Here is a 27,310-nt window from a genome sequence, read left to right on the forward strand (position 1 = left end):
TTTATTTGTGGGGGTGCCCTGCTCTCAGGCTCCAACATGCACCAGTGCCACAGTAGCCCTTCCATGTCAGAGGAGCTGTCGCGGGGTCTTGCCGTGGAGAAGTTCGACGTGGTCAAAAAATGGGGCATTAACACCTATAAGGTAAGGCCTTCTCTGCTCTGCACCCATCTGCCCACCCATCCCTCTGCCCACCCATCCATCTGCCCACCCATCCATCTGCCCAGCCATCCCTCTGCCCAGCCATCCCTCTGCCCAGCCATCCCTCTGCCCAGCCATCCCTCTGCCCAGCCATCCCTCTGCCCAGCCATCCCTCTGCCCAGCCATCCCTCTGCCCAGCCATTCCTCTGCCCAGCCATCCCTCTGCCCAGCCATCCATCTGCTCACCCATCCATCTGCCCAGCCATCCTTCTGCCCAGCCATCCCTCTGCCCAGCCATCCCTCACCCCACCCATCCCTCTGCCCAGCCACCCCTCCGCCCAGCCACCCCTCCGCCCAGCCACCCCTCCGCCCAGCCATCCCTCTGCCCAGCCATCCCTCTGCCCAGCCATCCCTCTGCCCAGCCATCCCTCACCCCACCCATCCCTCACCCCACCCATTCCTCTGCCCAGCCATTCCTCTGCCCAGCCGTCCCTCTGCCCAGCCATCCCTCTGCCCAGCCATCCCTCTGCCCAGCCATCCCTCTGCCCAGCCATCCCTCTGCCCAGCCATCCCTCTGCCCAGCCATCCCTCTGCCCAGCCATCCCTCTGCCCAGCCATCCCTCTGCCCAGCCATCCCTCTGCCCAGCCATCCCTCTGCCCAGCCATACCTCTGCTCAGCCATCCCTCTGCCCAGCCATCCCTCTGCCCAGCCATCCCTCTGCCCAGCCATCCCTCTGTCCAGCCATCCCTCTGCCCAGCCATCCCTCTGCCCAGCCATCCCTCTGCCCAGCCATCCCTCTGCCCAGCCATCCCTCTGCCCAGCCATCCCTCTGCCCAGCCATCCCTCTGCCCAGCCATCCCTCTGCCCAGCCATCCCTCTGCCCAGCCATCCCTCTGTCCAGCCATCCCTCTGTCCAGCCATCCCTCTGTCCAGCCATCCCTCTGCCCAGCCATCCCTCTGCCCAGCCATCCCTCTGCCCAGCCATCCCTCTGCCCAGCCATCCCTCTGCCCACCCATCCCTCTGCCCAGCCATCCCTCTGCCCAGCCATCCCTCTGCCCAGCCATCCCTCACCCCACCCATCCCTCTGCCCAGCCACCCCTCTGCCCAGCCACCCCTCCGCCCAGCCATCCCTCTGCCCAGCCATCCCTCTGCCCAGCCATCCCTCTGCTCACCCATCCCTCTGCTCACCCATCCCTCTGCTCACCCATCCCTCTGCTCACCCATCCCTCTGCCCAGCCATCCCTCTGCCCAGCCATCCCTCTGCCCAGCCATCCCTCTGCCCAGCCATCCCTCTGCCCAGCCATCCCTCTGCTCACCCATCCCTCTGCCCAGCCATCCCTCTGCTCACCCATCCCTCTGCTCACCCATCCCTCTGCCCAGCCATCCCTCTGCCCACCCTTCCCTCTGCCCACCCTTCCCTCTGCCCAGCCATCCCTCTGCTCACCCATCCCTCTGCTCACCCATCCCTCTGCCCAGCCATCCCTCTGCCCAGCCATCCCTCTGCCCAGCCATCCCTCTGCCCAGCCATCCCTCTGCCCAGCCATCCCTCTGCCCAGCCACCCCTCTGCCCAGCCACCCCTCTGCCCAGCCACCCCTCTGCCCAGCCATCCCTCTGCCCAGCCATCCCTCTGCCCAGCCATCCCTCTGCCCAGCCATCCCTCTGCCCAGCCATCCCTCTGCCCAGCCATCCCTCTGCCCAGCCATCCCTCTGCCCAGCCATCCCTCTGCCCAGCCATCCCTCTGCCCAGCCACCCCTCTGCCCAGCCATCCTTCTGCCCACCGTTCCTCACCCCACCGTCCCTCACCCCACCCAGACCTCTGCCACCCACCCACGCCCTGGCCTTTCCCCTTTGTACCTGCGGATGACGTGTTTTAAATAGAAATGTTTTAAGTTGTTCAGTGGAAAGCAATGAGCGCTGAAAGGCGTCACAGGCGAGCAGGATAATGTCTGCTGGCTATACATCCAGAAATGTATGTGAGGGGGGGTTCACTCTGAGCGCCCCCCTCTTCAGATGCAATTCTCATCTTGTCTTTGTTGTGCATCATCAGTTATTGTTTCGTGTGATAATGTTACAATTGCTTTCTATATCTACTGCTTGCTACTCCGGCTTGTCGTTTTGTATCGCTGTGCATCGCTGTTACCCATGTTCCCTTATAAGTATGAACGTCAGGGCCCGGATTAGATTCAGAGCCTGTAGGTAGCCCCCCCCCCAACCCCCGCGCACTCCTCAGGTAGGAGCAGCACGTGCTCGCTGAGCTGTCTCCCCAGCAGGCAGTTTTAGCTTCTTTGGACTCCTGTCGTCCCGCTCCTCGGCCTTCTATCCCGAGAGGCTGCTTGCTGTTTGTGAAGATTGAGTGTTCTCTGTGTCTGTTGGTGCTGTGCAGCTTGCAGTGTGTGCCTGCTGCTCGTCTGTGCTGTGCTCCCCTTGCAGAAGAGGTTTGATTCAAGCCATTGGTCAGTTTTTCGTTTTATGCATCATCAACCCTACATTATTATTCCTTGTTTGAGGCCTCTGGTCGCTTAGTTACTCCTGCCACGTCTGTGGGCTACATATTGAGTTAGTCTGGCCTTGTTTATTTTCCTTTGGCTGAGTCTGCTGGTGGGAAAGTTGATTGTCCCTCAGGCACCGGGCAGCGTGTTCCTCTTGTAGTTGTTGCTGACTGTGCTGTCGGTCGGCGTGGGTGAGTGTTTTCTTTCTTCAGTGTTTGTGGTTGGTAATATTGGTTTTAATTAAGCACTGTGTCTCCCCTCTTGCAGTGTTTGCTGCTACAGCATAAAGAGACGAGAGATGGGTTTTAACAGCAGGAGTCCTCTTTCAGTGCATTCTGCTCGCGGGTTTGGTCAGTCCATGGATGTTTAAATGTTGCATTATTTGCAGGTGATGTGTTCATTGGAGGTGACCTAACAGTGTCATCCCATTTCAGAGTGTGCTGTTGGGAGATGTAGGTAGACTTGCTCTGTGTGTGTGTGTTTCCTTTTGCATGGTCTGCAGGTGGCGCTGTTGTTTGATGTTTGGCTGAAGTCTGTGATAATAATTGGTGATTGTTCATTGATAGCGCTGTCTTAGAATGTGCTTTTATTCCATGAAGTGTCTGTGTCCGTCTAGTGCTGTCTGCAGCCCCTTCTTGTTAAGCATTCAATGGGCACCTTGTAATGTTTGCTTCTGGCAGTTCCTCAAGATAGACGCTACATGCCTGAGTCTTGTCTCCCATGTAACATAGCGAGCCAGGCTCGTACCACCTCTGGTTGGCAGTTTATGGTGGTGGTATCGCTCTCTGTGGTCACAGTTGGGGTCAAAGTTCTCTTCTACCCTCATGGTTGTGGTATGGGTCTCTGGTCAAAGTTCTCTCGTACTCTCATGGTTGTGGTATGGGTCTCTGGTCAAAGTTCTCTCGTACCCTCATGGTGGTGGTATGGGTCTCTGGTCAAAGTTCTCTCGTACCCTCATGGTTGTGGTATGGGTCTCTGGTCAAAGTTCTCTCGTACTCTCATGGTGGTGGTATGGGTCTCTGGTCAAAGTTCTCTCGTACCCTCATGGTTGTGGTATGGGTCTCTGGTCAAAGTTCTCTCTTGCCCTCATGGTTGTGGTATGGGTCTCTGGTCAAAGTTCTCTCGTACTCTCATGATGGCGGTATCGGTCTCTGTGGTCAAAGTTCTCTCCTACTCTCATGATGGCGGTATCGGTCTCTGTGGTCACAGTTCTCTCGTGCCCTCATGGTGGTGGTATCCGTCTCTGTGGTCACAGTTCTCTCGTACTCTCATGATGGCGGTATCGGTCTCTGTGGTCACAGTGCTCTCGTACTCTCATGATGGCGGTATCGGTCTCTGTGGTCAAAGTTCTCTCGTACTCTCATGATGGCGGTATCGATCTCTGTGGCCACAGTTCTCTCGTACTCTCATGATGGTGGTATCCGTCTCTGTGGTCACAGTTCTCTCGTACTCTCATGATGGCGGTATCGATCTTTGTGGTCACAGTTCTCTCGTGCCCTCATGGTGGTGGTATCCGTCTCTGTGGTCACAGTTCTCTCTTGCCCTCATGGTGGTGGTATCGGTCTCTGTGGTCACAGTGCTCTCATACTCTCATGATGGCGGTATCGGTCTCTGTGGTCACAGTTCTCTCGTACTCTCATGATGGTGGTATCCGTCTCTGTGGTCACAGTTCTCTCGTACTCTCATGATGGCGGTATCGCTCTTTGTGGTCACAGTTCTCTCGTGCCCTCATGGTGGTGGTATCGGTCTCTGTGGTCACAGTGCTCTCGTACTCTCATGATGGTGGTATCGGTCTCTGTGGTCAAAGTTCTCTCGTACTCTCATGATGGTGGTATCGGTCTCTGTGGTCAAAGTTCTCTCGTACTCTCATGATGGTGGTATCGGTCTCTGTGGTCAAAGTTCTCTCGTACTCTCATAATGGCGGTATCGGTCTCTGTGGTCAAAGTTCTCTCGTACTCTCATGATGGTGGTATCGGTCTCTGTGGTCAAAGTTCTCTCGTACTCTCATGATGGCGGTATCGATCTTTGTGGTCACAGTTCTCTCGTGCCCTCATGGTGGTGGTATCGGTCTCTGTGGTCACAGTGCTCTCGAACTCTCATGATGGTGGTATGGGTCTCTGTGGTCACAGTTCTCTCGTACTCTCATGATGGTAGTATGGGTCTCTGTGGTCACAGTTATCTCGTACTCTCATGGTGGCGGTATCGGTCTCTGTGGTCAAAGTTCTCTCCTACTCTCATGATGGCGGTATCGGTCTCTGTGGTCACAGTTCTCTCGAACCCTCATGATGGTGGTATGGGTCTCTGTGGTCACAGTTCTCTCGTACTCTCATGATGGTGGTATCTGTCTCTGTGGTCAAAGTTCTCTCGTACCCTCATGGTGGTGGTATCGCTCTATGTGGTCACAGTTCTCTTGTACTCTCATGATGGTGGTATCCGTCTCTGTGGTCACAGTTCTCTCGTACTCTCATGATGGTGGTATCCGTCTCTGGGGTCACAGTTCTCTCGTACTCTCATGATGGTGGTATCGGTCTCTGTGGTCACAGTTCTCTCTTGCCCTCATGGTTGTGGTATGGGTCTCTGTGGTCACAGTTCTCTCGTACTCTCATGATGGTGGTATCTGTCTCTGTGGTCAAAGTTCTCTCGTACCCTCATGGTGGTGGTATCGCTCTATGTGGTCACAGTTCTCTTGTACTCTCATGATGGTGGTATCCGTCTCTGTGGTCACAGTTCTCTCGTACTCTCATGATGGTGGTATCCGTCTCTGTGGTCACAGTTCTCTCGTACTCTCATGATGGCGGTATCGGTCTCTGTGGTCAAAGTTCTCTCCTACTCTCATGATGGCGGTATCGGTCTCTGTGGTCACAGTTCTCTCGTACTCTCATGGTGGTGGTATCCCTCTCTGTGGTCACAGTTCTCTCGTACTCTAATGATGGTGGTATCGATCTCTGTGGTCACAGTTCTCTCGAACCCTCATGATGGTGGTATCCGTCTCTGTGGTCACAGTTCTCTCGTACTCTAATGATGGTGGTATCGATCTCTGTGGTCACAGTTCTCTCGTACTCTAATGATGGTGGTATCGCTCTCTGTGGTCAAAGTTCTCTCGAACCCTCATGATGGTGGTATCGGTCTCTGTGGTCACAGTGCTCTCGTACTCTCATGATGGTGGTATCACTCTCTGTGGTCAAAGTTCTCTCGAACCCTCATGATGGTGGTATCGGTCTCTGTGGTCACAGTGCTCTCGTACTCTCATGATGGTGGTATCGCTATCTGTGGTCAAAGTTCTCTCGTACCCTCAGGGTGGTGGTATCGATCTCTGTGGTCAAAGTTCTCTCCTACTCTCATGATGGCGGTATCGGTCTCTGTGGTCAAAGTTCTCTCCTACTCTCATGATGGCGGTATCAGTCTCTGTGGTCAAAGTTCTCTCGTACTCTCATGATGGTGGTATCGGTCTCTGTGGTCACAGTTCTCTCGTACCCTCATGGTGGTGGTATGGGTCTCTCTGGTCACAGTTCTCTCGTACTCTCATGATGGTGATATGGGTCTCTGAGGTCACAGTTCTCTCGTACTCTCATGATGGTGATATCGATCTCTGTGGTCAAAGTTCTCTCGTACTCTCATGATGGTGGTATCGATCTCTGTGGTCAAAGTTCTCTCGTACCCCCATGATGGTGATATCGGTCTCTGTGGTCACAGTTCTCTCGTACCCTCATAATGGTGGTATGGGTCTCCGTGGTCACAGTTCTCTCGTACCCTCATGGTGGTGGTATCGCTCTCTGTGGTCAAAGTTCTCTGGTACTCTCATGATGGTGGTATCGGTCTCTGTGGTCACAGTTCTCTTCTACCCTCATGATGGTGGTGTGGGTCTCTGTGGTCACAGTTCTCTCGTACTCTCATGATGGTGGTTTGGGTCTCTGTGGTCACAGTTCTCTTGTACTCACATGATGGTGGAATGGGCGACTGTGCTCAAAGTTCTCCCGTAGCCTCATGATGGTGGAATGGGCGACTGTGGTCAAAGTTCTCTTCTACCCTCATGATGGTGGAATGGGCGACTGGGGTCAAAGTTCATGATGGTGGAATGGGCGACTGGGGTCAAAGTTATCTTCTCCCCTCATGATGGTGGAATGGGCGACTGAGGTCACAGTTTTCTCATACTCTCATGATGGTGGTATCCGTCTCTGTGGTCACAGTTCTCTCGTACCCTCATGGTGGTGGTATCGGTCTCTGTGGTCAAAGTTCTCTCTTGCCCTCATGGTTGTGGTATGGGTCTCTGTGGTCACAGTTCTCTCGTACTCTCATGATGATGGTGTCTGTCTCTGTGGTCAAAGTTCTCTCGTACCCTCATGGTGGTGGTATCGCTCTCTGTGGTCACAGTTCTCTCGTACTCTCATGATGGTGGTATCCGTCTCTGTGGTCACAGTTCTCTCGTATTCTCATGATGGTGGTATCCGTCTCTGTGGACACAGTTCTCTCGTACTCTCATGTTGGTGGTATGGGTCTCTGTGGTCACAGTTATCTCGTACCCTCATGATGGTGGTATCCGTCTCTGTGGTCACAGTTCTCTCGTACCCTCATGATGGTGGTATGCGTCTCTGTGGTCACAGTTCTCTTGTACTCTCATGATGGTGGAATGGGCGACTGTGGTCAAAGTTCTCTTCTACCCTCATGATGGTGGAATGGGCGACTGTGGTCAGAGTTCCCTTCTATTCTCATAATGGTGGAATGGGCGACTGAGGTCAAAGTTCTCTTCTACCCTCATGTTGCTGGTATGAGTCTCTGTGGTCAACGTTCTCTTGTACTCTCATGATGGTGGTATCGATCTCTGCGGTCAAAGTTCTCTTGTACTCTCATGATGGTGGTATCGATCTCTGTGGTCAAAGTTCTCTCGTACTCTCATGATGGTGGTATCGATCTCTTTGGTCAAAGTTCACTCTTACTCTCATGGTGGTGGTATCGCTCTCTGTGGTCAAAGTTCTCTCGTACTCTCATGATGGTGGTATCGGTCTCTGTGGTCACAGTTCTCTCGTACCCTCATGGTGGTGGTATGGGTCTCTGTGGTCACAGTTCTCTCGTACTCTCATGATGGTGATATGGGTCTCTGAGGTCACAATTCTCTCGTACTCTCATGATATCGATCTCTGTGGTCAAAGTTCTCTCGTACTCTCATGATGGTGGTATCGATCTCTTTGGTCAAAGTTCTCTCGTACCCTCGAGGTGGTGGTATCGCTCTCTGTGGTCAAAGTTCTCTCGTACTCTCATGATGGTGGTATCGGTCTCTGTGGTCACAGTTCTCTCGTACTCTCATGATGGTGGAATGGGCGACTGAGGTCAAAGTTCTCTTCTACTCTCATGATGGTGGTATGGGTCTCTGTGGTCACAGTTCTCTCGTACTCTCATGATGGTGGTATGGGTCTCTGTGGTCACAGTTCTCTCATACTCTCCATGATGGTGGAATGGGCGAATGAGGTCAAAGTTCTCTTCTACCCTCATGATGGTGGTATCGATCTCTGTGGTCGCAGTTCTCTCGTACCATCATGATGGCGGTATCGGTCTCTGTGGTCACAGTTCACTCGTACTCTCATGATGGTGGAATGGGCGACTGTGGTCAAAGTTCTCTTGTACCCTCATGATGGTGGAATTGGCGACTGTGGTCAAAGTTCTCTTCTACCCTCATGATGGTGGAATGGGCGCCTGGGGTCAAAGTTCATGATGGTGGAATGGGCGACTGTGGTCAACGTTCTCTTCTACCGTCATGATGGTGGAATGGGCGACTGTGGTCAAAGTTCTCTTCTACCCTCATGATGGTGAACTGGGCGACTCTGGTCAAAGTTATCTTCTACCCTCATGATGGTGGAATGGGCGACTGAGGTCAAAGTTCTCATCTACCCTCATGATGGTAGAATGGGTCTCTGTGGTCACAGTTCTCTTGTACTCTCATGATGGTGGAATGGGCAACTGTGGTCAAAGTTCTCTTCTACCCTCATGATGGTAGAATGGGCGACTGTGGTCAGAGTTCTCTTCTATCCTCATGATGGTGGAATGGGCGACTGAGGTCAGTTATCTTCTACCCTCATGGTGCTGGTATGGGTCTCTGTGGTCAACGTTCTCTTGTACTCTCATGATGGTGGTATCGATCTCTGCGGTCAAAGTTCTCTTGTACTCTCATGATGGTGGTATCGATCTCTGCGGTCAAAGTTCTCTCGTACTCTCATGATGGTGGTATCGATCTCTTTGGTCAAAGTTCACTCGTACTCTCATGGTGGTGGTTTCGCTCTCTGTGGTCAAAGTTCTCTCGTACTCTCATGATGGTTGTATCGATCTCTGTGGTCACAGTTCTCTCGTACCCTCATGGTGGTGGTATGGGTCTCTGTGGTCACAGTTCTCTCGTACTCTCATGATGGTGGTATCGATCTCTGTGGTCAAAGTTCTCTCGTACTCTCATGATGGTGGTATCGATCTCTTTGGTCAAAGTTCTCTCCTACCCTCATGGTGGTGGTATCGCTCTCTGTGGTCAAAGTTCTCTCGTACTCTCATGATGGTGGTATCGGTCTCTGTGGTCACAGTTCTCCCGTACCCTCATGGTGGTGGTATGGGTCTCTGTGGTCACAGTTCTCTCGTACTCTCATGATGGTGGTATGGGTCTCTGTGGTCACAGTTCTCTCGTACTCTCATGATGGTGGTATGGGTCTCTGTGGTCACAGTTCTCTCGTACTCTCATGATGGTGGAATGGGCGACTGAGGTCAAAGTTCTCTTCTACCCTCATGATGGTGGTGTGGGTCTCTGTGGTCACAGTTCTCTCACAGTCTCATGATGGTGGTATGGGTCTCTGTGGTCAAAGTTCTCTTCTACCCTCATGATGGTGGTATCGATCTCTGTGGTCCAAGTGCTCTCCTACCCTCATGGTGGTGGTATGGGTCTCTGTAGTCACAGTTCTCTCGAACCCTCATGATGGCCGTATCGGTCTCTGTGGTCACAGTTCGCTTGTACTCTCATAATGGCGGTATCGGTCTCTGTGGTCACAGTTCTCTCGTACTCTCATGATGGTGGTATCGATCTCTGTGGTCAAAGTTCTCTCGTACTCTCATGATGGTGGTATCGGTCTCTGTGGTCACAGATTTCTCGTACCCTCATGGTGGTTATATCGATCTTTGTGGTCACAGTTCTCTCGTACTCTCATGATGGCGGTATTGGTCTCTGTGGTCACAGTTCTCTCGTACCCTCATGGTGGTGGTATCGGTCTCTGTGGTCACAGTTCTTTCGTACCCTCATGGTGGTGGTATGGGTCTCTGTGGTCACAGTTCTCTCGTACTCTCATGATGGCAGTATCGGTCGCTTTGCTCACAGTTCTACCGTACCGTAATGATGGTAGTATGAGTCTGTATCCCTGGACCCTCAGTTGCTGTCCTGCACCAAGGCCTTGCTATAGGGTCTTCACCTATTGTTTCATCTACAGTGGTAGCCAGTCACCATTTCTTTTACTGTGCTTTTAAGTTATTTCTGGATTCCTTCTACATCTGACTGGCCTCTTGCTTTTCTTCCTAGTGTACGAAGCAGATGTTCTCAGAGCGCTTTGGTAGGGGGTCACGTACGGTCGACTTGGAGCTGGAGACGCAGATAGAGTTACTGCGGGATACGAAACGTAAATATGAAAGTGTATTGCAGCTGGCCAGAGCGCTGACCAACCACTTCTATAACATGGTGCAAACGCAACGTGCCCTGGGAGATGCCTTCTCGGACTTGAGCCAGAAATCGCCAGAACTACAGGTATAAGCTGTGTGAACCCATCCGCAATCCCTGATGGACTTATTCAGCTACTTCTTCTTTCCTTCTAATCTTGTTTATGTTTTTGATCAATCCGAGAAACTTGTTCAAACTGTATCTGCTCTGCACACCCCTTATGTCTCCCACATTACTCTTTCGTCCACACTTATTTTGTTCCTATCAGCGAAACAGGAGCTCCTTGAATTACTTTTAAAAAGACTATATCATAAAACACGCCTTCTGGTTCTGGCCCTATGCTCCCTCATGGGCCCACCATGCCACTAAGTACTGTTTCTCACTCAACCAGAGGGACTCCAGAACACCAGTAATGGTGATTTTGTACATATTCATTTTTAAAGTTATTGTTTCAAAACTGTATGTCACCTGCACACTTGAAGAAAAAAAAACTATTTTAGGTGTCAAGTCCCTTGTCCTCGAGACATGTGCTGTCGCAGGGTTCATCAGTGCCGCTGAGTATGTCGTTGTCCTTGAAAGGCTTGCCTGCAACGACTGCTGATCCAAAGCTTTGCGTTTTTTCATTCATGAAGACCCGCTGGAAGATATCCTTGATGCTCCTGAACCGAGAGCAAATCATCACATTGGTCCAAACACTGGCTGCTCACAGGCCAGTCAGGGCTCCCCCTACACATCTGCCTTCTAAATCCAGAAAGCATATCTGGACTCAATCTGTGATTTTGGTTTAGGTGACCTGGAATGAGTATATCCTGTAAATGAAGACTCATTTCGCTCTACCATACATTTACTGCATGATCACTCCTTTGCTGACATCTGAACAGTGCAGCTGTCTGTAGTTTGTGTGACTTTGAAGCTAGCAGGCGTACTGGAGAACAGCATGCTATAGATATCAGACTGACAGGAACAATCAAGACAGCTGTTCCCAAGTCCAGCATTTTCTTAAATATTTAGTTAGTTAAGACTTCCACATGGTCCCTCTTAATGGTCTTTGCATGTTATAGGCTATCGGGGCAGGGCATAATGAGTGCATTTCCCAGTTCCCCAGTCGAATCTCAATAGTTTACATCTGCTTTGTCTAGACTCATATTAATTACTCGCTTGTATGATGCAATGCACGCTAAAGCACCACTCCCGACACCAGCGGTGAGTACTAAATGAGACAGGACGCTAGAGGCCCTATTGTCTGACGTGGCCTGGACATTTTGTTGTATATAAACTGGGAGTAGACTTCTAACCATAGGCTACATATAATTAACCTCCTATTTCTCCATTATTGAATCTTTCTTAGATTCACCTGCTTGAATTTTCCCTGTCGTCATGGTGGGAGTCTCACGATAGGTAGAAAAAGAGTTCTATAAAAGTATATTAGAAAACAAATCAAAAAGAAAGGAAAACTTTCACATTCGTCAGCATCTTTATGTAGGTCCAAACTCTGACCAATCAGAGACAAGCCCTAGACCTCAACTCCCCAGCAGAACCACCATATCGCAGATTTCTACCGCACGTCGTGTGTAAGGGAGTCTCCCTGAGCTCTTCTCAGTTTGTCATTGAGTGAACTTTTGACCCTGCTAAATTCACTTCAAGGTACTGGGTTTCAACCTTCTTTCCTTCTGAAATGTCAGATGGATCTAAGAAGAAGCTTTTTAGGCCCTGCAGATCTTGTGGAAAGGTGAGACTTTTCTCAGAGGACCCCCACAAGGAATGTCTCTATTGCCTTTATACCAAACATACAGCAAAGCACTATAAAGACCGCAGGACTTTTTCGGTCAAAACCCTAAAGGACAGGGAGGCCAGATTGTTAACATGGCTCCAAAAGAAAAAATCTAGATCAGATTCTGGATCTGAAGTTGAAGAGAGTCCTGGGCCATCCTCCGCTGAGAGGAAACGTAAAAATGAGGGCTCTACCTCATTAAAGGCAGATCCTCAGAAAATGATGGCAGAGTAAACCTCCTCTGCTGAAAAAGCAGCCCTTAAACTAAGAGACTCTGGTCTAAATAAGTCTTCTACTGCTTCTCTGCCTGTCACACCTCTCAGGCATCGTCGACGAAAAAATCTCAGTCGACGGACCGGTTGTCGAGAACGACAGCCAAATCTCCATTGACGTCTGCAGCTGTGGCCCTGTCGACGATAGCGGTGTGACGGCCTAGTCGACGAATACTGTGACGACGCTCATCTCGTCCGTGGCATCGTCGACGACGACCACTGCGTCGACGGTTACGTATACAGCTCCGTCTACGACATAGTTTACGGCCCGCCAATGGGCACTCCGTCGACCACAGTGTTTAAATCCCCTGCTAGACTGCCGATATCGACGACGATAACTTTCAAACATCTCCCTTTGTCGACGCTGTCGTTGACGGAACCAAAAAAAGACATTAAAGACTCCAGTTGTTCCAAAAGTCTCCAGGTCTGACATCTTTAACCAAAATACCACCGCTTCCTCCCTCTCACCTTCTTGATAAAGAGAAATCAGGAGATGAAAGTTTGTTTGGTCAAGCTTACAGCCCATCTCAGCGCAGGGTTAAATGTTATGACACAGATGAGGATGAGGAGACACATATGCAGGACACATTGGAGTACATAGAAAGAGATTATTCCTCACATCGGAGTACATAGAAAGAGATTATTCCTTCATTGATACAACTCTTTCCAGGAGCACTATTCATATGAGGCTTACAAGGAGCAACAGGAGGAACACAGAGATTCCATGCTGGTGCCACCCTCCCTGGTCACCGACCTTAGACTTGGTGCATGATTATTACAAACAATTTCTGAACTCTCACTCTCCAGTACCGCTGACGCTCGGAGGACCAGGCATTCAGGTTCATTTGCCATCACCAGTAGTTACTCCACCACCTGCTTCTCAAGAAGAGAGACCAGCACATCAGTGCCTTATGATTCAGGACGACTACATCGAGAGTGAAGCAGACGATCAGCCTGAAGAGGGTGAGCTCATTCAGGATCCCAATTTTGTACGCCGCATGTGGGATGATTACGTTGCTCCATCTTTGCCGTCGCCTCCCCTCCCTCTCCAGCGGGTTCACCTCCGGGTGATATGAGAGGGTTACATGAGTTGCTAGAAAGGTCCTCTAAAAGATTTGACTTACCCTTGCCTATGGTACAAACCGAATGCTTCCTCTATGATTTCTAAGATACGGCTAAAAAATCGGTACGATCCATACCAATTGTGGAATATATATGGAATGAAGGTTTAAAGCTTATGAAAAATCCGGCCTTCGTTCCCGCAGTGTTGCAGAGGATGTAAAAGCGGTACAAAGCTCCCGATTCGGCTACAGCGTGTTTGATTGGGCGTCCTCGACTGGATTCAGTAATAATTCAAGCCGCACAGAGGCGCTCCAGGAATCCGCTATCTCCTTGTTCAGTACCTCCGGACAGAGACCGCATCAGCAGACGCTTTGCTACTATGGCTGCTACTTCCATCAAGGCCTCCCAACGCCATGGCGATATTGGGATGGTATGACCGCCGATTTTGGTTGGATCTTGCACCTCTTCTTGATCACCTTCCCGAAGATAAAAAGAAGGAAGCAAAAGATCTCCTGCAGGAAGGCTTTAGAGCTTCTTCTGAAGTCATTGATTCAGCAATGGATCTGTCTTCGATTGTGTTCAGACAAGTGGCAGGAGCTTCTATTCTCTAGAGGCAGGGCTGGCTGAGAGCGACGTCATTCCTCCCTGAGATTCAATTAAAGATTTTAGATATTTCCTTCGATGGACAAAACCTGTTTGGAAAACATGTTACCGAAGAGTTGCCTGGTATCAAGAAGGTTACAGAGACAGGACGTTCATTGGGTATGCTGCAGCAAAGGCGTTTTCAGTCCTTTTGTGGTGGCTGAGGACGAGGGCAGTTTCAACAAAGATCGTCCTACCAATCAAACTTATATCAGCCGTATTCCCAACAGGCTTACAGACTGAAGAATGGAGAACAGCAGAAGCAGCAGCACTTCCGTACTTCCAGTGCGTCATACAACCAGCTAGACGCAAGCCGTCAGCTCATGGTAAATCACAGGATTCCTCTAGACGACAGTGACATTTTCCACCCACCAGCCTCCAGTCTCACCAGTTTCATCATCTTTCTCCCTTTCTGCGCCTATGGGAAGCCATTACAAAGGACAAATATGTACTGGACATAAGCTATCAGGGTCATACCTTAGAATTTGGTCATATTCCTACTTGAAATCCGCTTTCAAGGAGAAAGCATCAACATCTTCTTTTGCTAAAGCAAGAAATCTCTGCCTTGCTGTAGCAATAGAGAAAGTTCCTTTCAGCCTATGAGGGAAAGGCTTCTATTCCAACTCCTTCCTTATACGGAAAAAATGAGGGAAATGAAGACAGGTCATGGACTTCAGACAGATGAATAAATACCAGACAGATGAATAAATACATCAAGATACAATCATTCAGAATGTTGTCCCTTCAAGAGGTTCTCTTATTGGTGAACAAAGGAGATTTCTTAGTGTCCCTCGATCTCTTGGACTAATACTTCCACATGCTCATTCATGCGAAGCGCCTCCAATTCCTGAGGTTCGAGGTGGCAGGGTGTCACTATCAGTTCAAAGTTCTACCCTTCTGCCTTCGCTCAGCTCCCAGAGTTTTCCCGAAATGTATTGCTCCGGTAGCTACATTTCTGAGAGGGCAGGGCCACCAGCTTCATCCCTACATGGACGATTGGCTGGTGAAAGGGCCCACGTTCTGCTCTGCAAGAATATCTAAGCGGGCTTGTCAACAGCTGATCAAGTCTCTAGGCTTGCAACTCAATGTAGAGAAATCCTATCTGATCACAAGTCAGGAACGTATTTTTCTCGGGCGGTACTGGACACCAGGTTGATGAAGGCTTTTCCAACTCCAGAAAGGAAGGATAAGATAATGCACTTGTCAGCCCATCTGCGCGCAAAAGAATCCACTTGTGTGAGAGTGTACAAATCTTTGCTGGGGAAGCTGTCATCATGCATCCTGTTAATTCCAAATTGTTGTCTACACATGGGACCTCTCCAGGAGCAGCTGGACATGCAGTGGATTCAGGTGTGGGGCTCCTTCAAAGACATTATCCAAATCTCTCAGACAATGAAACCGGCTCTGACATGGTGGAAAAAAAATGAAATATCTCTCTAGGCCTTTCATTTCATACACCTCAGCCCAGTTATGTTATGACTTCCGATGCCTCAATGGACGGTTGGGGAGCGCATCTCCAACAATTGCAAATCCACGGGAAATGGTCTGTTCTGGAAACGCAAATGCACATCATTCTCTTGGAACTGATAGCAGTTTTTCTAAGACTGCAGGCATTCCTTCCAAGGATCCAAGGCGCTTCTATTCTGGTAAGAATAGAGAACCCCACAACCATATTTTACCTAGCCAAACTAGAGGGCGCCAGGTCTAATACGTTATCAGACCAAGCACTATGAGATGGCTAATCCGGCACAAGATAGCGTTGCTGATAGAGCATGTTCAGTCGTGGACAACTAGTGGGCGGATTCTTTAAGCAGAACAAACTCCCAATGTCACAAATAGGAATTAGACTGGAAGCGTGTACGCCGAATTTTCAAACTGTGGGATACTCCGAAACTGGATGTCTTCGCGACTGTGAACAACAAAGTGCGAAAAGTTCACCAGCAGATTTCCTCAAGCCAACTCTTGAGGAAACGCTCTGCATTTGCAATGGACGGATATGTTCGCCTATGCTTTCCCCCAGTTCCGTCTCATCCCAAGGGTGCTGAGCAAAATGAAGAAGAAACCATGCCATCTTATTCTCATAGCTCCGGCGTGGCAGAGGCAGTTTTGGTACCCAGAACTACTTCTGTGCTCAATTTCTCCGCACATTCTCTTTCAACCACTGCCAAACTTGCTGTGCCTGGATAACAGTCAAATAGTTCACCCTCCGATAAAATCTCTTGAGTTTTATCAGCCTGGAACCTCACAACTATGAATTTACAGATCTAGACATTACTCCGGATTACAAGTCCATCCTACAGCGTGCCAGAGCTTCTACCACTAATAAGTCATATGCTGCGAAATGGAGGAAATTCTGCCACTGGTGTGTTGGAAAAAGGCATACATTCTTTACTCTCGACCTCGGAGCAAGTATTGCCATACCTCCTTCTTTTGGCAAAATCAAAATTGGCTCATTCATCAATAAAAGTACACCTGGCTGCAATTTCCAGGTTTCGCAGGAAACCGGGAAAACTCTTGTTGTGGTGGACCAGAGTGGTTAAAGAGTTCATGAAGGGAAGAGTTTTTCCACCCTTAAAGCGCCCGGCGGTTCCATGGGAGTTGAACACAGTTCTCACTCAATTATTGAAACCGCCCTTCGAACCGATTCACAAAGCTGACTTAAAATTCGTCTCGTGGAAAATGGCACTCTTAATGGCCTTCATATCGGCTAGAAGAATCCGTGAGATTCAGGCTTTCACTGTTTCTGAACCTTTTCTCCAGCTGAAACGAGAAAAAGTAATGTTGAGAACAAACCCTCATTTTATACAGAAGGTTCCAACTTCTTTTCAACCAAATGAAATGATAGTGCTCTGAACATACTTCCGAAATCCTTCCACCCCTTCTGAAAGGGCGTTACATTCTTTGGATGTGAAGCGATGCCTTAAATTCTACATCCATAAAAAAAAGACTTTCAGGAAATCGGATCAGCTCTTTGTATCTTTTACGTCTCCAAGGAAAGGCCAAGCCCTTTCAAGAAGTAGTATTGCACGTTGGATTTCTTCTGCGATTGTCTCTTGCCATAACAAAGCTGGAAGGCCGCTGTCCGCAAAAGTTGCTGCACACTCCACAAAGAAGGTTGCAGCCTCTACAGCCCTTTTTGCCAGAGTATCACTTCCTCATATCTGTAGGGCGGCAACATGGTCGAACGTACATACATTCACCAAGCACTACTGCCTGGATTCTTCATGGAAGTCAGATGCTGCAGTGGGTCAAGCGGTCCTGAGACATCTACTCACGTGAGATACAGTTCTTTCATATCTAGTTCTTCTATTCTATTGTTGGATATTATTCACGGAGAATGCCTCTGATGAATATATATATATATATATATATATACACACACACATTGCATGTTTAGTTACATATTTATTTATATATTGATAATTATATATATATGTATTTATGAGTTTGTAGTTCTTTCCTCGCATATAGTGGTATATTTTTAGAAGTTATTAATAATGCATACGGATGTGTCTTCGCCTATTCGCTATGATTGAACGAATGGTACTGCTATCTACTTTGATTCAAGCATGTGTCTCTATGAATGATTCAATACTGGGGAAAAAACAAGTTAACTGTACACGGAGGTTCTTCAGTATTCATATCTTTCATATATTCACATGTGGCCCTCCCTCCTCCCCGTATAGGCTTGTCACTCTTTTTACCTCATGCGACTTTAACCCTAACACATTGGTGCATGAAATCCGAGGTATAGTGGCTCTACTGGGGAGTTGAGGTCTAGGACTTGTCCCTGATTATTCAGAGTTTGGACCTACATAAAGATTCTGACGAATATGAAAGGTTTCCTTTCTTTTTGATGGTTTTCTAATGTACTTTTATAGCACTGCTTTTCTAGCTACCATGAGACTCCCACCATGACGATGGGGAAGTTCCAAGCATGTGAATCTATGAAAGCTATCAAAACTGGAGAAATACAGTGTGCAGGTAAGTAACTTGTTTTTTCGGCATCAACTATATCACACGACTGCCAGTCTTCATAGATGCGGGCTGCGACACAGCGCTAAATGCCCTAGGTGCCCTGAAGACTCTGCAAATCTAAAGATGTAGCCCGGGGTGCCCCCGGATCCAGGTCTTCTGCCAGGAGATTGTGGGCACCTTTGCAGAAATGAACCTGGACACCATCGATATGTCCCCACAAATGTGCCTTTTGGGATTGGTAAAAATCATATCCTCAGCCATGCGAAAGTTTGTGGGTGTCGCATTGCTCATGGCGAAGAGGAAATTCTGGATTCCAGTGGGAATGAAAGGCTGTTGCAGCTTCATCTTTAGGTTAGGCGTGACTGAGCTAATTAACGTTGACATGGAAGCACATTACCCTTCATATTGTGCACTTGATATAGAAAAATAATAGAACTATGGGTTAAATTAACGAGGGAAGAAACCTACTGAGCATGGAAGTACTAGTCCCAAATGTATTGTTAGTTCTGCTCCTGGTCTCTGTTTGGCAAGTTCGATTCTGCTTCTATTTGGTGTCTATAGCTTTTGTTCTTTCCTATGTTGCATTTGTTTCATATTCTCTTCTCCCTGTTTGAGTTCGTTTCTGCTGCTTTTCATTTTGGTGGAGGTGGGCATTCATCCTGTTTGGGCGTGGTAACTTTATCTGATATTGTTCTGTTTTAGCACAGTTGTAACCTCTAATGCGTTGGAGAAGATGTGTTTCTAACTGACCTTGTGTGTTGAGTAACATTTACCTTTGATCCCGTTGTTAATTGATTAGTTAGGTAGAGAGTGATTTATTTTCGGTGTTGATGGCTCTGTTTTGGATCCTTTTGACCTTTGGTGATGTCTGTTTCTATATCCATTGTTTTTTCATGGACCGGTTTCTGATCGTATTCTGTATGTAATAAGTTGTGATGCCGTGATCATGTCTGTGGTTCTACGCTAGGTTTGGATTCTGTTCTTTGTTGGCAGACTTTGGTTTTAATCCTGTTTTATTTATTAACTTAGTTTTTAATCTTGTTCTGTTGAAGCAGCATTTGGCTCTTCATCTGTTGTGTGTTGGTGTTGAATTTGATTCTGTTCTGCTTTAGTTTGAGACTGTGTCGGATTCTGCTGCTTGGATGTATTGCTGCTATTGTTCTGTGTTACTGGAGATTTCTCTTGGTCCTTTTCCTTGCCGGTTGGATTTGGTACTGAGTTTGTTCTTCGTAGGCTAATCAATGGCTGAAGTTAGGGGTGCTGATGAGTCTTATTCTTTAGCTTGCTTGATTTTATTACCTCTGTGCTACATTTGTTTACTTTACCATCTATACTCCTGTACCTTTGCTGCTGTTCTTGTTCTCTATGGTTTGGACTCATCACTGTGTTTATCTTTCTTCAGACACTGTCTAGTCTGAGTTTATTTGTGTCTGAAATCATCATTTGGAAATGCTGGCTTTAAACCTGTCTTGTATAAAGGTGGAAGTTGTTATTCCTCTGTTTCTTTGTTATGTTTCATTAGTAATCATTTACTTGTGCTGTACTTTTGCTTTGGTGTAGTTTGCTGTCTCTGTTGGTAGATTTGGATGTTCTTCTCGTAGTTTGATAAATTTGTGTTCAGTCCTGGTTGTGTGTGGAGAATTTAGTTTGGTGAGTTCTTATTTTTGATCCCCTTGTTTTTATACCAATGTTTTATTTTTGGTGGTTTTGTACTGACCAGTATACTATTGGTAGTTTCTGTCTTTCTCTAATGTTGGTTGTGGTCAGCTTACATTTCCTCCTCTGCTGTTCCCATTGGTTAGCTCTACCTCAGCTCAGCAATGGCTTCTAAACAGTAAAATCACATCAACTGTAGTGGAATTGTGAAGTTTAAATGTACAACTTCTCAGTTAATTTTCACAATCTTCTGTCGTCTCCCAGCAGCCCCGATTGATGTACCGCCCTTGGTCGCTACGCAGTTAGGTTTTCACTTTACAAGTAGCAAGAGGTGCTGTGGAGTGTGTCTGACATCCTGTCTTGTTTAGTGGACATTAGTCCTGGCTCCAATACTCAGTTGTTTGAATTTATTGTTGTTGATATTCATAGGGTATTTATAGAGTGCTGTCTTCACACGAGAGCTGGGTATCTTGACACTGTTATTAAATAAAGCTGCAGTTTCACACGCTTGGGCTAGACGAACGACCGACCCGAGCAGCGGTGGAAATGGCGTTTGTTCTGTAACCGGTCAGACCGTCCCCCAGATTAGATTAAGCGCCAGGATGCTCCCAGGGCATAGGGGCGCTTTGCAAATGCTGCCTGCCCGGTTTAGATACCAGCAGGTCCTCTTCAGCTTGCAACATTCCAGGATGAAAAATTGACAACAGTTGAGCTGTCTTCCAACGCCTAATATTACAAGTCTTCGTAACAGTTCAGCTTAGGTGTGTGTGTTGCTTACATTGTAATTATTAATATTATTATTGTTCCAGGTGAGTTTGCTGTAGACCTGTTCTGTGATGAGTTTGAGGAGTCTGACTCTGTTTCATAGGGTAAAGTTTCCATCTCCCTCTACTCCATGTTGCCGGAGTGTGATTGTGACTCTCTAGCGATTTGAGTTTGGCCTTGTCTCTGCTCTGTGTTGTTGAAGATGGTTTCTGGTTTTATTTTGTTTTTTGGGAGGTTTAGTGTGACCCTCTTCTCTGATATGTTGATATTGTTTCTGGTGGTGGAGAACACCTCAGCTCCAGTGCTGTGCCTGGCCAGATAATCAATTATCCTGTTCTGTTGATAGCTTTGTAGCGGTAGTTGTGTTTGATTCTGTTATGTTTTTTTATAACAGTTTTGCTCCCATTGTGTTATATGGGTGTAGTGTTGTGCTGTGCCTGTCAGCTGCTGGTGCGGTTTGGTTCACATTCTGTTCCATCGTGTGGTGGTTTTGTTCTGGCACAGTTTTCTGTTGGTAGAGGTTGTTTCTAATTGTTTTTGTATCAGTTAATATTTTGACCTGTGCTTTATAGACTAAGTTTAAATTTGACTATTTTCTGTGATCCTGCATTTCTTGATACAGGCTTCAACTATTTTTCTTGTCTTTTTGTCTATTGCTTATGTCTGTTTTCAGTTAATTTAATTGTAGTTGAATTTCCGTTGTAAGTATTTTCTTATTTTGTTCTGGTTTAGTTTAAGCAATGTTCTGTTTTGGGCTTTATTCTTCTCAGCTTATATTTACCTCTGGATTGAGTGTTTTGTATATAGTGAGATTTATTTATTTATTTATTTATTTATTTAAAGTTTTATATAGCGCGAACAAGATCTTTGCAGATATCAGAGCGCTTTACAGAAACAGTAGTTAGGATAAACAAGACTCTTAAATCAATATGAGATTCCGTAGACAGTGAGTTGCAAAAATAGGGTATCAATAATACAAGAGTATACAGAGTAATAACAATCAAGAAACAATAATATGGAAACAGTACAATGTCTAAACGGATAAGATTATAGCACCCCAGAGGGTGAATAAACACAATGTTGAAGGCAGAGCAGTAGTCAGTAGTGGGTGCATTGCAGGTTATTGAGGCACTCAAGTCCTAGTGTACAAAGGTAAGTATTCAGACAGCCGATAATGAGGGAGCCAAATTCTGTCATTGTTCCAGTATCAATAGTGTTCAGGTGTATTTAGCCATAAGGATGGCCTTCACCTCTTTCTTGAAGAGTATAGTGGACGGGATAAGCCTGGTTTCTGGCGGGAGTGCATTCCAGATCCTAGGTGCCATTCCAGAGAAGGAGCGTTTGTATGTTTTTTCCTTCCGGAATCTCCGTGGTTTCAGGAGGAGAGTGTTTGTGCTTCTGTTGGATCTTGAGCCTCTTGATATGGTCAGCTTATGAGAGAGGTAGTTAGGTGCCTTGTGGTGTACGGCCGAGTGTGTCATACAGGCAATTTTCAGCTGAATTCTGGCTTCGATAGGCAGCCAGTTCAGGGCTTTTAAGTCAGGGGATATATGCGAGTGTTTTCTTGAGCCGGTGATGAGTCTCGCGGCCGCGTTCAGGGAGGCTCTTAGGGGAGCCGTTGTTGTCAGGGGAAGCCCGCTGAGAGCCACAATTCCGTAGTCTATGCGAGGAATGACTAAGGCTTGTACCACAGTTTGGAAGTCCTTGGGTGGTAGGAAGGGTTTGAGTTTTCTCAGCGTGTTGATTTGGAAGTTGGCTCCTTTAGTTGCTATGCTAATATGCTGCTGCATGTCGAGATTGCAGTCCAGTGTGATGCCAAGGGATTTCGCGGAGTCCACGATGGTGGGTTGGACATTGTGTAGTAACCACGCTACGCTGGTATGTTGTAAACCAAGTAGGTTTATTCAGCAATAAGATAACAGGTGGTAATTCATAACAAATCACAGGTAACTCTTAGCCCCACCAGGAGCAGCCTGCTAGCTGCTCATCCTCTCTCACCAACTGTCACACCTCATCCAGTCACTCAGGCACTCTAGAGAAGGTCCACGCACCAACATTCCATACAGAGGACACACACACAGGCTGAGCAGCTAGAGAGAAGAAACATAGGGAATGAAACATCATGTGAGGACACTACATACCTCTTCCCTAATGAACAAATGAAAGAGCGAAAGCAAAACAATGAACAAGCAATTAACTATAAGCATAAATGTACATCATACATAAATAGTCCACATCCCAAAATGAAGAAAATGTCATGAAGAGAAAATGAACAATTTAAAAACAGAGTCAAAAGTCCAGACCCAGGGATGACGGGAACACCGCACCTCGAGAGGGAAAGGAACCCAAGACAGGAAGGAAAGATGGCTACTGAATACAATATAACCATCCCCCTTCTCAAATGCAAAAAATAAATATAGTTGAAAATGTAATGTTGAATAATGGGACTAACACCCAAAATCCTGCCCCCACCATTAACAAGGGACAACTGTAATGTGGAATAGAGGGACTGAAACCCAAAATCCTGCCCCCACCATTAACAAGGGACAACCGTAATGTGGAATAGAGGGACTGAAACCCAAAATCCTGCCCCCACCACTAACAAAGGACAACCGTTTGTATATTCCCATGTAGGAAGACACATAATGTGAACAAAGGGGCTGAAACCCTAAGTCCTGCCCCAAACTAAAATAAGGGACACCAAAGCAATGTGATGTGTACTCCCATGTAGGAAGACAAGTAATGTGAACAAAGGGGCTAACACCCTAAGTCCTGCCCCAAACTAATCACTAAGGGACACCAAAAATGTAAAATGCTCTCCATGTGGGGAGGCACGTAGGGAATATAACCCTGCATCAATCTATCGTGCGGCACAAGGTGTCTTACGCACGCAGGGACCCAGACCCTGCAACAAGTCAAAAAGATCACCCTCACGTAAGGGTACAAATGTAATTAAGCGTAAAATTAGAAATAAAAATCCCCAAAACTTACCCTGACGTAGGGTCAACCTTTTTGTAGGGAACACTAACCCCGTGTAAGGGTTCACCCCTGTGTAGAGGCCATGTGAAGTATAGCTAAATCTTGCATAGTCCCTCATGTGTCCCTAATGTAAAGGACAAATTAATATATAATACTGTACAACTGTACTTCAAAAAAACATTAAACATTGCTATACATAAACTTGAAAATTTTGACTTAAGCACAGAAAACTGAACAGTTATTAAGACACCCTCAGCAAAACTGTGAATAATAGTCACTAGATGGCAACCCCTGCACAGTAATCAATGAAGAGAAACATGAAGAACAATATTCCAGTATTATAAACAATACCACGTTGCAGTAGTGCTCGAGCTAAGATGAATTCCAAAGATTTTTTATTGATAGATAAATGTCTTGCTATTAGAGTTTCCTCCACAATGAAGATAAACTTGCTGTCTGCACTGGACATGCGCTCCATTTGACACAAAATCCATCTAAGTTAAATACCTGCTCGTGATGTAAAACACCAGCCTTCTTTTCTTGTCACGACGACTGACATAAAGCTCATTGAATTTTTTGCTTTCTGCGAATATGAGCGTGAATTTGGCAAAGCTTAAGAAGGTGGCAACCACAATATGGCGGCACGTTGGATGACGCCGTGCAGGGTGGTTGGAGGCGAAAGCATGCGCCCAAAATCACTGCATTTAGAGGCTGAGACGGAGAAGGAACCCATGCGCCACCGGCACTCACAGAATCCGTCAGCAGGTAAGAGCGCGCGCTGATCATTGCGCACATTAATAATTTAAAACTGTGACGATGTCGGTTTAACTGCAATTTGTGAGCCCCCTAAATCGCCAGTAAAAACATTTATCAAAACGAAAATGTCACAAAAACACAGACTCTACCAACTGACCTTTATGCTGCACTTGTACCGTTAATGTGGGGCACAGGGCTTGTATGAATTGAAATGTCACACAATTCTAAACGAGTGCAGCATCCAGCGTTTTTTAAAAATTGAAATGTCGCTCCTTTCTCAATGGGTGAAGCATCCAGAGGAAGGCTTCCTAAATCGGCATTTTTCAATTGAAATGGGGCACCGTTCTCAACTAGTGCAGCATCCAGATGAGAGAAAAGATTGTCAATTTACTTTAAAATAGACTTGTTGTAAGGAACTCCTTGACATTTCAAAACTTTGCAGCAATCAATTTGAGTTGACATGTGTAAAATCTAAATGGATAATTCTCACTTTTCTAGAATAGCAGTTGTTGTCAAAAAATACCAAATGAAGAGAGTACAGAATGCTTTACCTTGCGCAGCGTCACACCAAACAAATGTCCTTGGGCAGCATTCATGAAATAAGTGGTGACATATTTTACATGTAACCTTATTCTCTGCCATTGTCTCTTCATAAAATGAGGTACAACATACTTGTTTGGCGCAGAACCACATGAAACAAATGTCCTTCCACATCGTTCATTTGATTTAAAAGAGCCAAATTCAAATAAATAAATCACGCTTACTTCTGTTGAATGTGCAATTAATGTCCATATGTCCCAGGTGAACCACACACAGCACGCTTGGGTAGAGGCTGTCCGGTCTAATGGACACTGGTGGGGCTTCTTGGCGTGCTGTTTATGTTGCTTGTGTGGCTGCTTACTTTGTGGCTCCTTTTGGTTCTTAGTTTCATCTTGTGGCTCCTGTTTCTTTTGTCTTGTACATCTTGACTGCGCCTGTCGTCTGCTCTCAGTGGTATCTTCTTCCCAACATGTTGTGGGACACATTTCCACTTCTTTTAGGCTTCTTGCGTGGGAAGGTCTCCAACTCGTCGCCAAAAATAATGTAGTAACCACGCTACGCTGGTATGTTGTAAACCAAGTAGGTTTATTCAGCAATAAGATAACAGGTGGTAATTCATAACAAATCACAGGTAACTCTTAGCCCCACCAGGAGCAGCCTGCTAGCTGCTCAGCCTCTCTCACCAACTGTCACACCTCATCCAGTCACTCAGGCACTCTAGAGAAGGTCCACGCACCAACATTCCATACAGAGGACACACACACAGGCTGAGCAGCTAGAGAGAAGAAACATAGGGAATGAAACATCATGTGAGGACACTACACATTGAGTGCGGTTAGATGATTGAGCCAGGTTTGGGTGATGGCCTTTTTCGCAGGAGGAGAGATCAGAAGGAACTCAGTTTTCAGAGCATTTAGTTTGAGGTGATTGTCGGCCAGCCAAGCTTGGGTGTTTCTTAGTGTGGCATTCAACAGTTTGATGTCTTCAGGGGATTGAAGCTTGAGGTAGAGCTGAGTGTCATCGGCGTACATATGGAAATGTACCTTAGAGGATTGAAGCAAGGTGGTGGGTGGTTCCATGACGAGGTTGAACAATGTGGGGGATAGGGAGGAACCTTGCGGAACGCCCAGTGTTACTGGCACAGGCGAGGACAGTGCGTTGTTGATCTTGAACCTCTGAGAACGGTTGTGCAGAAAGGACGTGAACCATTTGAGAACCGTCCCGGATATGCCCATTCTGGTATTTAGGAGCTCCAGTAGATTCTCGTGTTCGACCGTATCAAATGCTGAAGAGAGGTCAAGAAGGATGAGGAGGCAAGACTCATTGTGATCAAGGATTTGGAGGGCATCATCTATTATGTGTGTCATGGCCGTTTCCGTGCTATGCTTTGCTCTGAATCCGGATTGGTGAGAGTTGAGGAGGTCAAACTGCTCAATGTGTTTTGTCAGTTGGAGTTGTACGCATTTTTCTAACAGTTTTGCTAGAGTGGTGATATTGGTGATAGGACGATAGTTGTTTAGGTCGGCCGGGTCAGCTGTGGGTTTCTTGAGTATAGGCGTGACTTGCCCAATCTTGAGGGAATCTGGGATGAGCCCTTGTTGCAGGGAACAGTTGATGATTTTAGTCCAGAGTGGGAGGAACAGGGGGGTGAGGACTTTAACAGCATTGGCAGGTAGGGGATCTGTGTGATGGTTGGCGGGTTTCAAGGTGACCAGCAGCTTGTGGAATGATTCTTCGGAATAGGTGTCGAAGGACGTCCATGAAGCGTTGTTTTTAGCATGAGTGTTAGTTATGCATATGGAGCCGGCGAATCGACTTACATCCTTGATGAGATCGCTACTTATAGTGTCGTTCTTTTGCTTGAAGAAAGCAGATAAGTCTTCGCAACTTGGAATAGCCTTTGTTAAGTTGTTGGGTTGTGGAGGTTGCATTTTGGTTTGGGTTTTGACTAACTCGAACAGTTTTTTTGGTCGGTTTTTAGCTTGATCCAGCTGTTGGCTAAAGAATATTGATTTCGAGCGTTTGATTTTTCTGAAGTAAGCGTTTCTCTTACTCTTAAGCGTTCTAAGGTTCAGTGCTGAGGGGTCCGATCTCCACGCGCGCTCAGCTAAGCGCATCACACGTCTGTCTTCATTGAGTCTGCCATCGTACCATGGGTTCGAGTTCTTGGTGGAGACTCTCTTCAATTGCAAGGGTGCGGCTTCATTGATTATTGTAGACATGGAGTCTAGGTAGAGGTTGGTCAATGAATGCACATCAAAGACGTCCGTCGGGGGAAGAAGGAGACTGCCTGTGTGGGCAGGCAAGGACTTTGGGTTAAGGTTCTTCAGGTCCCTCTTCCAAATCTTGGTTTTGGCAGGTTGCGCCGGGTTAAGTTTGACTTTTTCGTTGATGAAGAAGGTGATGATGTGGTGGTCTGACCAGTCACATGGTTCGATTGCGACTAGTTGGGTAGAGTCTTCTTTGGCGATGATAAGGTCAATGATAGAGCCTTTTTCATGTGTCGGACCGTTGCAGATTTGGGTGAGGTCAAGCGCGTCGAGGAAAGTCTTAAGGCTCTTCACCACAGTGTCTTTCTGGTAA

The 27,310-nt window shown here is 47.1% G+C and overlaps 1 protein-coding gene across 13 annotated transcripts in view; it reads left to right on the top strand.

Moving 5' to 3' along the window:
• The window catches only part of ARFIP2 (ARF interacting protein 2), a 274,219-nt gene that overhangs the window by 223,020 nt on the left and 23,889 nt on the right, over positions 1 to 27,310 (top strand). For 12 of the 13 annotated variants that reach the window (XM_086933698.1, XM_086933702.1, XM_086933705.1 and 9 more), the window contains 2 exons: positions 29 to 141; positions 10,172 to 10,393. In XM_086933698.1, the coding sequence (XP_086789824.1) occupies positions 29 to 141; positions 10,172 to 10,393 (335 nt within the window). The remainder of the gene's footprint in view (positions 1 to 28; positions 142 to 10,171; positions 10,394 to 27,310) is intronic. The other variant, XM_086933704.1, reaches the window with a different exon arrangement.

This window comes from Lissotriton vulgaris, chromosome 8 (assembly GCF_964263255.1).
Source record: "Lissotriton vulgaris chromosome 8, aLisVul1.2, whole genome shotgun sequence".
NCBI classification, from domain to species: domain Eukaryota; kingdom Metazoa; phylum Chordata; class Amphibia; order Caudata; family Salamandridae; genus Lissotriton; species Lissotriton vulgaris.